We start from the raw sequence: 13,902 nt of genomic DNA on the forward strand, positions 1-13,902 counted from the left end.
CATACAATTTATCACCCCAACTGGGGCGCTTGAGAGTAAAAAGGATCATTATTAATAGTTTTGCCAAGATAGAATAACTGGAGACTGTCCTGGGTAAAGCAGGACCAATAATCACCCTATATTTGGCTAATATATTGATATGGGAATCAAAAAACTAAAGTATGCTTAGGCTGAATTACTAGATGTAATATTCAGAGGATGAAGAAGATAGCTCTGCTTTCCTTTGTACTGGTCTGACCACATCTGGAGTATTGTATTCAGATCTGAACTTTAAAACTTATTGATTATTCCCGGGTTTCGGCACCAAAAAAACAACAACAACAAAACAAAACAAAAAAACAACTTATTGATTATTGTAGTAGTCTGATTTCTCCAGAGAAATAGAACCAATAGGATATTTATATTTGAAACATGTATATTTAAATATATATTATAGGAATCTGCTTACGGAATTTTGGAGGTCAAAAAGTTCCATGATATGTAATTGGCAAGCAGGAGAATGAGGAAAACCAGTGGTCTAATTCATTCTGAATCTGAAAGCTTGAGAACCATTTCAAATTTCAAAGGGATACCTAAGGCTTGAGAACCAAGAGTGTTGATATATGAAGGCAAGAGGATGATAATGGATATCCACAGAGAACAAATTTGCCTTTCCTCCAGCTTTTTTAATACCATTCAGGGCCTCCAGGGAATAGGTGATGTCTGTACACTTTGATGAGGACCATCTTCTTTACCCAGACCAATTCAAATACTAATCTCTTCTCTAAACATCCTGAACAGACATTCCAGAAATGATGTTTAACCAAATACCTGGGTATCCTTTAGTCTAGCCAAGTTGGCGTATAAAATTAATCATCACAATCATGTTTAGAAGATAAATGAGAGTGGTGAAGAGTGTAGTGACCTTGTCAGATAAATCTTGATTAAAAGAACTACTCATGGGAGATATAATGTCTGTATTAAAAAATATGAAGGTCTGTTATATAAAAAAAATTAGACATATGTGGTTTATTTCATAGGTTACCCCTTAGACATATGGAAAGTATATTGAAATTTGAATAAGAAGAACCATGTCTTGCCACTACTTACCAGTTGTATGACCTTGGCTAATCCATGCCACTTCTCTGAATCTCAATTTCCTTATTTGTAAAGAAGCAATAATATGAAGATTAAAAGAGAATGTGTGACCATTCTTTACAAATTATAAAGTGCTAAACAATTTTGGCATGATGAGCTTTGGATTCAAGTCCAAGTTTTGTTTGTTTGTTTGTTTGTTTTTTTAAAGAGAGTGGAAGGGAAGGGGAGAGACACAGAAAGAGAAACATCAATGTGAGAGAGACACATTGATTAGCTGCCAGGGCTGCAGATTGAGCCTGCAAAGGAGGTACATGCCCTTGACCAGAATTGAACCTGACCCTTCAGTCCGCAGGCTGATGCTAACCACTGAGCAAGTCGGCCAGGGCTCAAGTCTAATTAAAAAAATAGACTTAAGAGTCAAAATAGCTGCCTCAGGAGGTGATGAGACATGTAAGTTGGTTGAAGATCACTGGGGATCTCTGGCAAAGATGTTGTAGAGAGGTTTCAAGCACCATGTGAGTCTTCAATCCGATTATCATGAAAGTCCCTTTCACTCCAGGCATTCTGTGATTCTGCTGAAAAAGAAAGAGAGTGCCAATTGTACAAAGAGAAAGCATTGGTTAGACACTGATCTAATCTGTGGTCTGGAATGGAGATTCAGGACACCAGAATGAATAGTCTTAAAAAGAGCTGTAATGTTATCACCCTGGCAACCTTTAGTGTTATTAGACAGTGTCAATACTCTTATATGAGGGTCTCTCTTAAGTCAGAAATACACCCATTGGTGCTTCTGCTATTCCACTTAAAATGTCACCTTTATTTTCAAGACCCATTCCAAGGAGTAAATGTAAGTGAGAAAAGCAGGTTAGATGACACTGTGGTGAACAGAAGCCAATACAACTCATTTAAAGAGGAGCAACCACTTCTTAGTCTGGGCTAATTATTGACCATTGTTATTTAAGAAAATGGGTCATGTATTCCCAGATATTCCAGTTGGCAACAGAATTCAGAAATCTGGAGTGTTAGTAAAATCTCCCAATGTCAACAATATTTTAAATGTTAAAATTATTTGTTAGAATACATTTAAACTTGATGAAATACATATTACATCAATAATAACATATTAGAGATGAGGAAAGCAAAACATAGACTGGTGAGAAACTTGTCCAGCATCAAGTAGATAGGATTTGAACCCAAGTTGGTGATGTTCCAATCTAATCTGTCATTAGACCTTTTTGTTTATTTGACCTCCCAATAAAAGAAGAGCATTTTATTTACAAACTGCTTAAAATTTAATAAAATGTTTTCACACATGTCATCTCACATTTTCTCAGAACTAACATTTGAGTTAAGTGGGCTCATGATCATTCCTAAATAATACTAAATAAATACTAATACTTTAAGTCCCTTACTTCATAGTTGGTTTAGCTACATTATAGCATCACCCATTCGCTGAACAAAGATAGGCTAAGTGTTCAAAGAAAGGCTACTTTGTATGCAGAGATGCCCCTGCTGCTTAAATTACACCCTGGCTTTTCTCTTTTGTGTGTATTTAATAATATCAGTGTCATTTTGTGGGAGGACTGGCATAAGTTTAATGGTTTGGGAGAAAATCAACTAGAAAAACTAACTCCAATTATGCTGGGAAAGAACTACAGGAGAATGTTCAAGTTATCATGTGAATGACATTTGTGTGAGGGAAGATGATATTTTTCTCCCTTTAAACAATCTCCAAACCCACAAAAAAACAGCATTTGATATATAGGGTGTCCCCCCAAAAATGTATACACACACTTTGAATAATTATGAAGCCAGTGTTTATTAAAATACATTTCATTTTCAAAATTGAGCTATCAGCTGTTAAAGTGTGTATACATTTTCTGGGACACCCTGTATTTTGAAACAGTATGGAGCCCAGATTCCTCACAGCTTGCCTAGGGTTTTTACCAAGTGTTGGTGCCCTGTTAAGCTGATATCATGTCTGCTTTTCTTATAAAGGAAAATTGTGGCATTTCATATTTTTATATCTTTCTATTGGAAAATAAGTGTAGGTTTAAGTGCATGTATTGTTTCTGTGTGCCTAACCTGCTCCTATATAGATTTCATAGTGGCCTTTATTTCTGATTTTCTTATCCTATAAAGATCAGGCTAGGGTGGGGCTATGGCTGCCTTATTCTGAGTTACAATGGCATGCAGAAGCTGTAAAATACCCACTATGTGTTCATAACAACATTTGAAATGGATTCAGTTGGGAAAATAGTACTTAAGACATTTTTTGAAGGCAAGCTAGATTTCTTCACACTAAATTCTACGAAGTGTGTGTGTGTGTTGCCACTTTTGGTAAGTAAAAGGATTCTTGAATGAATATTGGCATTCTTTCTTGATCATTTGGGCAACTACAAGTCTTAGACTCTTAATATGTGGGGAATAATTTTAAAAGCATCCTATATAATAAAGAGGTAATATGCAAATTGACCGTCAAGCCCTCACACAAGATGGCTGCCTCCATGTCATCACAAGATGGCCACCACAAGATGGCCAGCAGGGGAGGGCAGTTGAGGGTGACCAGGCCGGCAGGGGAGGGCAATTGGGGGGAATCAGGCCTGCAGAAGAGGGCAGTTGGGGGCAACCAGGCTGGCAGGGGAGGGCAGTTGGTGGCAACTGGGCCATCAGGGGAGCAGTTAGGCATCGATCAGGCTGGCAGGGGAGTGGTTAGGGGGCAATCAGGCTGGCAGGCAGGTGAGCGGTTGGGAGCCAGCAGTCCCGGGTTGTGAGAGGGATGTCCAACTGCCTGTTTAGGGACCTGGCCTAAACAGACAGTCGGATATCCCCCAAGGGGTCCCAGATTGGAGAGGGTGCAGGCTGGGCTGAGGGCCTCTAGTTAACAATAATCAACTTTGTTGTCATTTAATTTTCTTATACACTGTATTCAAATGATGAAATATTATTTAACCACTAAAAACTATGTACTTAAAGCATATGTAGCCCTAGCTGGTTAGTGGATAGAGCATTGACATGCAGACTGAAGTGTCCTGGGTTCAATTCCGGTCAAGGGCACGTACCTTGGTTACAGGCTCCTCCCCGGCCTGGGTCCTGGTCAGGGCTCGTGCAGGAGGCAACCAATCAATGTGTTTCTCTCATATCAATGTTTCTCTGTGTCTTCCTTTCTCTTCCACTCTTCCTAAAAATCAATGGAAAAAATATCCTTGGGTGAGGATTAACAACAACAAAAAAGCATATATAATAGCTTAGGGAAATATTTTACAATAGTCAATAAAATAATGTCTATTCAAATTTAAATTAAATCAGATTTCTTTTGGTTGCCAGTAACATTGATCCAGCTCACATTAAAGGGGCTTTACCTATCTTTCAGCAGTCTCGTGAGAATCCAATCTTAGAAATTAAGGACAGTCTCTTAGAAATTAAATTCGAAAATCACTAATCACCCCTAACTGCCTCTGCCTCAGCCCCCGCCATCGTGGCTTTGTCCAGAAGGATGACTGGAAGATGTCCAGTCGACCTGGTCTAATTAGCATATTACCCTTTTATTAGTATAGAGTTTTAAGATTATGATCAGTAATAAAACCAAAAAGACACCAGAGAAATCATTATGAAAAGCTGTATATCAAGACAACAAGAAAAAGTTCACAAATTGACACTTAAAAAAATCATAATTATGTTTCCATCATCCCATGGAGGAAGTCTTCTCTCTTAACTTACCTGTCAGTAGTATGTTAATATGACTGTTGATCTAATATTAGTTTAGCCTTTTCCACTAGAAAAAGTAGTACAGAGTTCTATAACATTCCAACTTGGCATAGACCAAACTTGATTGGAAGGAGAAAAAAGTCAACTGACTAGTCTGGAATACAAAGCTTAACCAGAAAGTTTGCAGGATTGCTTGGGTTATCACCAATGGCACACTGGTAAATGTTCAACAACTGAAAGTTCTGTTTGTAGCAAGTGGCTGTTTTCTCAGTGTAAATCCCCCCACCGTGGCTGATTTCAAACTACCAAAGTGATGTCACTGAATGCAGGATTAGGAAGAGATGTACATAGCAGCCTCCAGCATAACATTGAGCTCTAGACAATGAGCAGAAAGCAAAAATGCACAAGACATCAGAACAATGGTGGAGGAGGTTCACTAAACCCCACCCAGGTGCCACCTTCTCCATGAGGTCTGCTAGGTGTTTGTCCAATCAGACCACAGAAGGTGTAACCTTAACCAATGAGGATGTCAAATACAAAATCGAATTAGGGTATGCTGCATCCTGATTGGCAGTTATAGACCTGCATGAGGGATTTAAAGAATTAGCTAAGGGGATAAGTCAAACTTAGGGCCAAGAATGTGGACTACATGAACATACTTTCTATAAGGTGCAGAATCCATGTTGAAATGGCCCAGTCTGGCAGTCAAGGTTAAAGAAAAAATATGTCTGGATGTGTAAACACTCTGAACTCAGGTCCCAGCTCATATCTTTTGTGTTATTCACCCACAGCAAGCTGAAAAGTTATCTCCAAAATTGATGAGATGACATAATTGTCTTCTTAGTGGGTAAACATAATTTAATTCTAAGAAGGTTGTGAATTAAATATAAAAATATTTAAGGGATAAAACCCATATCCCTGTGAGATTTATAATTTAGTGCTGAGAAATAAATTATGTATATTTATCAATTTAGTTACTTATAATGTTTAAAAGAAAATGGCATATTGGAGCAACAGATTAACCTTGTGATTCCACTAAAAATACATTTTTGAATAGCTCATTTTGACTCACTATTTTACATTGAAGTTTTACTAAAATGACATACATTTAAAATGATATACATTTATATTTGATTTGTAAGAGTTAAGTACTCAAAAAGATTTTGTTTATTAAATTGTAGTACCTAAAAGGAAAATGGAATATTTTACTTTTAGAAGTAAATGTGAACTATCTGTGTCAGTTCAAGTTGTGAAAGTTCCTTTAGTAGAGATTGCTTAAATTTGCTAGTCATGCCCTAGCTGGTTTGGCTCAGTGATAGAGTGTCAGCCTGCGGACTGAAGGGTCCTGGGTTTGATTCCTGTCAAGGACACATGCCCAGAATGCGAGCTCAATCCCCAGTAGGGGGCGTGCAGGAGGCAGCCAATGATTCTCTCTCATCGTTGATGTTTCTATCTCTCCCTCTTCCTTACTATCTGAAATAAATAATAAAAATATATTTTTTAAAAAGAAATGTCTTTCTAAAAAATATGCTTTCTGCCCAGAAAACTTTATCTCTTAAAAAATTTTTTTGCTAATCATGCTATTCATTTTATAAAGTAATACAATTTGTAAGTTGAATTAAACGCTAAAAAATTTAGATCTTATAATTTGTAACTTTAATAAAGTAAACATTAATTTTTAAAATAAAAATCAATTTTGAGTAGAGTTTGGGTGCACAAAAGCCCCTTTTAAGAATATCAATATGTCATTGACACCCAAGTCCCACAGGCAGAGTCATTGTCTCTTCTTTTGTCCTTTTCCCCCAGGAATTGGTAGATGCACCCAATTATGTATATACACATTCATTGCCTTCTTTCTCATGAGGCCCTGCACTCCTCTGGGAAAGGGGTGGGGCATTCTTATTTCTCTTTCTATGCAAGGAACAGTGCAGCCTTGGTAATAGGAGGTCATGTCTAAGTTAGTTCAGGCTCCTATAACAAATACCAGAGACTGGGTGGCTTAAACAGTAGACGTTTATTTCTCACAATTCTGAAGGCTGGAAGTTTGAGGTCAGGGTGACAGCCTGGTCAGTTCCTGTTGAAAATGCTCTTTCTGGTTTGCAGAGGCAGCCTTTCTGCTGTGTGCTCACATGGCAGAGAGACCATTTTTTTTTTTTGTATCTCTTCTTATAAGAGCACTAATCCTATATGAGGGTTCTACCCTTATGACCTAATAATCACCTCTCAAAGGCCCAATGTCTTAATTCCTTCGCATTGAAGATTAGGGCTTCAACATATGAATTTAGAGGAGGGACACAAACATTCAGTCTATAGCAGACCACCTCAAGAAATGTTTGCTAGCCCCGCCGGTGTGACTCAGTGGTTGAGTGTCAATCTATGTACCAGGAGATCCCCAGTTCTATTCCTGGTTTTGTACTGGGCTGCATATCGGGGCACGCTGTGCTGTCTGTTCCTGGAACAGACAGATAGGAAGGTACTGACATCAGGTCAGGCCTTGAGATATGGTCTCATGGTCCCTCCTCAATATACTGTGCTCTCTGTTCCCGGAAAACATAGATAGGAAGGTGATAATGCTATACTGTGTCGGGAACAAATTGCATAAGCATGGCTTTGTAACTTTGTAGTTTTTGCATATAAATAGCCATAACTCTTGCAGTCAGGTGCTGCAGTTCGAAGCAAAGGCTGAACTGCAGACAGCTGGCCAGCTTAATAAAGGTTCCTAAATTTAAATTCTGAGTCGGTGGTCTATCTCGCTGAGTCAACCCATAACATTTGGAGGCCCCAGCGAGATTCCCGGCAGGGAGGAGAGGGACCCCTTGTTTAGGGCAGGAGGCTCTCCCCCAGCAGGGATGAGAGGGACCCCCTATTCAAGGCCGGAGGCTCTCCCCCTGGCAGGGAGGAGAGGGACCCCTTGTTTAGGGCAGGAGGCTCTCCCCGGGCAGGGAGGAGAGGGACCCCCTATTCAAGGCAGGAGGCTCTCCCCCACTGGTCGCCGGGCACTCAGAGAGATACCCCACACCTGTGGAGAACAACTACCAAGGAGGCCTCCAGTCCACCCAAAACTTTCAATTCGGAAACCGAACCACCTGGACTCTCGAGAGAGGTAAGGACCGGTCGTTAAACAGGAATTGGGACGTCCCACGGAAGGACCTATACGGAGGGCTGGACGCAGCGGTACTCCTGGTCCTGACCCGCGGCCACGACGGTGGCCGGGGTCCTTGGTTCGTGCGGCTGTAGGCTGCACTGGGTTTGTCTGTCTGGTATTTGTTTGTCTTGGTATTTGTTGTCAAAAAGTTGTCTGCTTCTGTGTACACCCTGCTGCAGTGTTTTTTGAACATTTTCAGGACTTCAAGGAGCAAGCTGCAGGTTCCGGGCAACCTTAGGTTGCATTTGGCTGATTTATTTTGTCTTTGTTCTTTGTTGTCTTTGTCTTTATCAAATGGGATAGGGTCAGTTATCTTCGTCGACCCCTTATCAGTCAGGCCCACTCCGGGTGAGTGGAAGGGGAGCTTGATCACCTCCCGGGAAGCTATAGAGCTCCCTCAGGAATTGGGAAATTGTTAGGAATTGGGAGAATTGTTTAAACTCTGAGTGAATGTCTGGTGAAAGTGTGTGAGTGTGGAGGGAGGGGGCCTGCCCTCTCCTCTCCTTTATGTGGCTCCACGACTTCGGTTACGGAGTCCGAGTGGGCCCCAACCTGCGGTTCCGTGATTCGTCATATGGCATAACGGTGACTCACCCCCATGTGGAGGTGACCAGGCCCGGGGTTTATACGGGTGCACCTTAGCTACGACGAATCTAAGCTCCCAAGGGACGCGGCCAGGCGGGCATCTGAGTGAGGATCTGTGAAAACAGGTCACCCCCTCCCTTGTCTGTCTCTCGCCACCAATCATCATGGGGTCGGGACAAAGTTTGTGTGGGACTAGCCAATTTACTACTGAGAAGGAGGAAAAAAAAGTGTAAATCATTACTGGTCTGTGTGAAGTAAGAGCTACTTTGATTTATTCTGCTTTCTGTTGATACGCTTGGCTGAACGTTTGGGCTGGCCCCTTAGCAGTCTGCAAACAGTCTCTCGGGAGCTGCAAGAATCATTTTTCTGAGTCTTTTGCTCACTGTTAAGGAGAATTAGCCCACTTAGTTAATAAAGATTTCTGTCTATCAGCTGCTCTTACCTAGGTTGTAATTTACTGTATTAAACTGAAGTTCTTGGATAGATTTAAAGGTTATAATGTTAATGCTTTTGATTTACAGCGATTCTGTGAATAAGAGTGGCCCACTTTCCAGGAGGGGTGGCCGGATGCAGGGTCCTTTGATCTGACCACTGCCTACCGGGTCCATTACGTCATACACGGCCGCCCAGGGCATCCTAATCAAATTCCTTATATTCAAATTTAGGTTGACATATTGTCCAAGAAACCCCGGTAAATGAGGGCTTGCCTCCCAAGGGAAAATTGGGACAGAGACAGACAATTCTTTTGGCCGGGCCTCAGAAGGGAAAGGCTCCCCCGGTCCTTCAGGGAGAGCAGGAAGAACCCATTAGCCGGCCGCCCCCTATTGTCCCCTGGCGCCGGATTCGGGTGAGCCCGGGCCTCAGGCCCAGGCCACGCCACCAGCTCTTGACCCGGAGCCCCTGCCTCCCCGGATGCCAATTGTCTTCCCTCCGCACCCACCAAAGGGAGGGGCTTTGTCATCCTTCAACCCCTTCAGTCTGTCCCATACTAGACAGGGACAGAGTATGGGGAGAGAGAAAAGGGGGGGGGGAGAGAAACTGCAGGACCTTGCGACATCTGCCAGTCCTGCAGTTCCTATGTTGCCACTACGGCAGGCCGGCCCTCTAGATCTGGGGCTAGACAGGCAGCCCTCTGGGGAAGCAAGGCAGACTGAGGCGCTATTCCCAGCTCCAGACCAGATTAGGGAGTGAATGAGAGAAGGGGGCGGGGGTGTTGGCAGTTAAGTTACTGGCTGCAGACCTAACAGGTCTTATCAATGAACTTCAAGGTCACAAAAAGTAACTAAGCACAGTCTTTCTCTGCCCTGGTTTATTCTTTTTAACCCCTCCAGTGCTGAATCAATCAGGCCTGGGCTGAGAGAAGGGGACTGGTGGGATGACAAGGAAAGCAGGGCCCTGTAACTATAAATAGAGTTAAGAAAAGGGCACTCTCCCTGGACCTGGGAGCCATCAGGACTTTGAAATTCTCCAAGAGAGGAGAAGTCTGACTCAGAGACTAGCCGAAACCTCGTTGGGTTAGGAGGACCGGAGGCTGCATATTGAACTTATAGACTGCAATTTGCTAGGCAGAGGTCCAAGCCCAGTTGTATAGGGATTAAGCTACCTATGTACAGCAAAACAACTTTCTCCTGTGCCAGAATACATTTCAAGAAAATTGGACAAACTGTATTTGTGGCTAGGAAGAAGAACTGGCCTATATGTAAACTGTCCTGGAAAAAGGCTATGTGGAATGAACCCAAAAAGTAAAGGGTGTCTAGCTGCCGAGAGGGCAGTTGCCCAGGTGAGCAAAGAAGAATACCCATTAAATTTTGGTCTCTATTGAGAGACAGTTGACAGTTAGCAACCTGTATACTGTCTTACAGGCCTATGTGACCATGCCCATGTCAGGGGTGGCACAAAACCTCAACAGTAGGAAACTGGGAAAGGCCTGTCTAGAACAGAGGGGGTTAATAAAATGGTGAATACTAGCCCTCTGTTCCAGGAATTACAGACCCTGTGAGGTCCTGTGACATATAAGACCCTGTAGGGAAATAAAGCTCCTTTAGTCCATTCTGAAAGAACAAATAAAAGACAGATTAGAGGCTGTGTTTCCCTCCAGGCAACCCAACTGGAACCCCTATAGTGACAGGGGAAAGGAGGCTCTCGATCGGTATCGCCAGACTCTATTAGGGGGCATCCGAGCTGCTGCTTGGAGACCCATAAACCTCTCTAAGGTGACAGAGACAGTCCAGGGGCCTAACCCTGATGCCCTGGAAAGTCGGAGGGCTGTCAATGTTGCATTTGTTTCCAAGTCGGCCCCAAATATTAGAAAAAAATGACAGAAGTTAGAAGGCTTTGAGGGGAAATCAATCTCTAAGTTGGTTGAGGTGGCCCAGAAGGTTTTTGACAATCTGGAGGACCCGATGGCAGGTTTAAACACCCGGATGGCCAAGGTCCTCCTGGCCCTAAATGAGAAAAATGGCCCAAGGGGCCGGAGAGACAACAAGGGCAAAGAAAAGCCTCGCAGAAGAAAAGGAGTCCGACCCAGGCTTGGGAAAAATCAATGTGCACTTTGCAGAAAGGAAGGACATTGGAAAAGGGAGTGCCCTGAATGTGCAGGGGAACCGACTCCCTCCCATGCTGGTGGAGGAGGTGGATTGGGGTTGTTGGGGCTCGGCTGGCCCCCAGGAGCCCAGAATAACCCTGACAGTGGGGGGCCAAAAGGTGGACTTCCTTGTGGAACTCATAGCACTCACTCAGGCCCTCTGGTAGGGAAAGGGAAAAAGAGTAAACATTTCAGCTTCCTGAAAACAGCTGCCTTGAACCCTGCCACACTCCTCCCTGACGAGAAGACAGAGGCCCCTTTGCCTGACTGCAAGGAGACACTGACTACCCTCACTTCCCTCCGTGAGGACCTTGTGGACCAGCCCTGCAGAATCCGGATGAGACCCTCTACACGGATGACGGGAGCAGCTTCATAGAGGGAGGTACCCGGTAGCGGGGGGCACATGAGGAGGATCCAGGGGAGATCCAAGAAGCCCTGGTAAGCGCCCCGGCACTGGCCCTGCCAGACCTACCCAGGAACTACAGGGATATATCTCCTCACACTGCCTTTACAGGAGGACACGGGAGCCACCTTAAAGAAGTCTCCTGACCTCAGGAGGAAAGGAAAAAGCTCCTGAGATACTTAACCACCTGGCAGCCATATAGGGGCCAAGGAATTGACTAAAAGACCAGTAGGGCCCCTAGAAGTTCTCGTAGCCCTGCCAGCACGAAGGCACCCAGAGAAGCCTACTCATCTGCCAGAGGAGCAGAGGCTAGCTGAGAAACTAAGGGCCCGGGAAGGAGAGGCTGGATGGCTAATTCTGCCAGATGGGAGGCCTATAATGCCAGAAGCCCTGGGGCGGACCATCGCTTCCCAGACCCACCAGAGCACCCACCTGGGGGAATGAAGCTATCAGAACTACTGGGAAGAGAATTTTACATCTCAGGGCTCCAGAAAATATCTCAAAAGTTGGCTAAAAGGTGTCAAGTGTGTGCCCGAGTGAATCAAGGGCCCCCTGTTGTGGCCGTGCTGGGACAGCGATTCCGAGGTCAGAACCCCGGAGAACACTGGGAAGTGGACTTCACCGAGATACCAGGAGGACAAGGAGGGTATAAATACTTGCTGGTTTTCATTAATACCTTCTCTGGCTGGCCTGAGGCATACCCAACCAAGGCAGAGACAGCACAGGTAGTAGTTAGAAAACTCCTCACCGAAATTGTCCCCGGTTTAGCCTGCCACTATACATGGGTCCGACGATGGCCTGGCGTTTATCGCCAAAATTACAATCCATAGTTAAGGCCCTAAAAGTTACTTGAAAATTGCATTGGGTTTGTAGACCACAAAGTTCTGAACAGATAGAAAGGATAAATTAAATCTTAAAGGAAACATTAACTAAATTAAAATTAGAGACTGGCGAAAACTGGGTAAGTCTCCTTCCTTTTGCTCTCTTCAGAGCTAGGTGCACCCCATGCATCCAAGGGCTAACTCCTTTTTAAGATAATGTTTGGGCAACCGCTGCCATTGGTGCCCAGGTTGGGGGAGGAGGAAGTCGCCCGTCTCTCTACCCAAAATTTGCTTAAGTCCTTACAGGCTTTGCAGAGCAGCGCCACGTCAGCACGACGGGTGGTGAAAGCCATACGGGAGGAGGACGTGCTGAGATCCAGTCCAACACAGCCTGCCTTCTCTCCAGGAGATCTCGTTTGGGTGAAGCGTCACGACCCTGGCAGCCTGGAACCTAGATGGGATGGACCCTACCAGGTGGTGCTGAGCACTCCAACCGTCATCAAAGTCGCAGGAAAGAGGCACTGGATCCACTGTACGCAGGTTAAGAAAACGAACGACAGCGTCGAGGGATGGGCCCCGAAGAAGAACTGCACGATCGGAAATTGGAACCCCGTCCTCCTCATGCCTCTCGCCTGGTGGACTGACCAATGGGAAGGGGGAAAGACCTGGGGACTAAGACTCTATGTAAGCGGCCGAGACCCTGGCCAGCTCTTCACCATTCAACGCCGGACTCTTCCCCGGTGGTTCAACCCGATTGGCCCCTTGCATCCCCTACACAAGCCAGAGAGGCCGAGCCAGCCACAGCACCCAGCCCCAGCTAAAACTTCCTGGTCCCCCTGGCTAACTACCCTGCTCTCCTCCTTGGCAGGACCAGTCGTTCTGCTCCTCCTAGGGCTCATATTTGGCCCCTGCATTGCCAAATGCCTCCTCAAATTTCATATCGTAGAGGAGGGCGCTGAATCAAAGATTTGATTCGGGAATAAGACCAGTAGGGAATGTACTGGGCTGCATATCGGGGCACGCTGTGCTGTCTGTTCCTGGAACAGACAGATAGGAAGGTACTGACATCAGGTCAGGCCTTGAGATATGGTCTCATGGTCCCTCCTCAATATACTGTGCTCTCTGTTCCCGGAAAACATAGATAGGAAGGTGATAATGCTATACTGTGTCGGGAACAAATTGCATAAGCATGGCTTTGTAACTTTGTAGTTTTTGCATATAAATAGCCATAACTCTTGCAGTCAGGTGCTGCAGTTCGAAGCAAAGGCTGAACTGCAGACAGCTGGCCAGCTTAATAAAGGTTCCTAAATTTAAATTCTGAGTCGGTGGTCTATCTCGCTGAGTCAACCCATAACAGTTTCGGTACATGCCTGGGTTTTAGGCAAAATCCCCAGTAGGGGGCATGCAGGAGGCAGTTGATGGATGTTTCTCTCATCGATATTTCCATTCCTGTCTCTCTAGAAAAAGAAAGGAATGTTTGCTAAAGGAATAGTGAGGAGAAGGCTGAGTTGGGAGAAAAAATGCAGCCTGACAGTGAACGAGGGGAGGCATGTGGAAGGAAGGCCAGTGTTGGCCTCAC

The 13,902-nt window shown here is 44.4% G+C and overlaps 1 protein-coding gene across 1 annotated transcript in view; it reads left to right on the forward strand.

The window, feature by feature from the left end:
* LOC111824647 overlaps positions 1-13,361 on the forward strand; it is a 14,784-nt gene extending 1,423 nt beyond the window's left edge. The window contains exons 2-3 of the mRNA XM_023749199.1: positions 7,681-7,888; positions 12,630-13,361. Of these exons, the coding sequence (XP_023604967.1) occupies positions 7,681-7,888; positions 12,630-13,295 (874 nt within the window). The 3' untranslated portion in view covers positions 13,296-13,361. The remainder of the gene's footprint in view (positions 1-7,680; positions 7,889-12,629) is intronic.
* Positions 13,362-13,902: the final 541 nt, after the last annotated feature.

This window comes from Myotis lucifugus, unplaced genomic scaffold (assembly GCF_000147115.1).
Source record: "Myotis lucifugus unplaced genomic scaffold, Myoluc2.0 scaffold_7, whole genome shotgun sequence".
Taxonomy (NCBI): Eukaryota; Metazoa; Chordata; class Mammalia; order Chiroptera; family Vespertilionidae; genus Myotis; species Myotis lucifugus.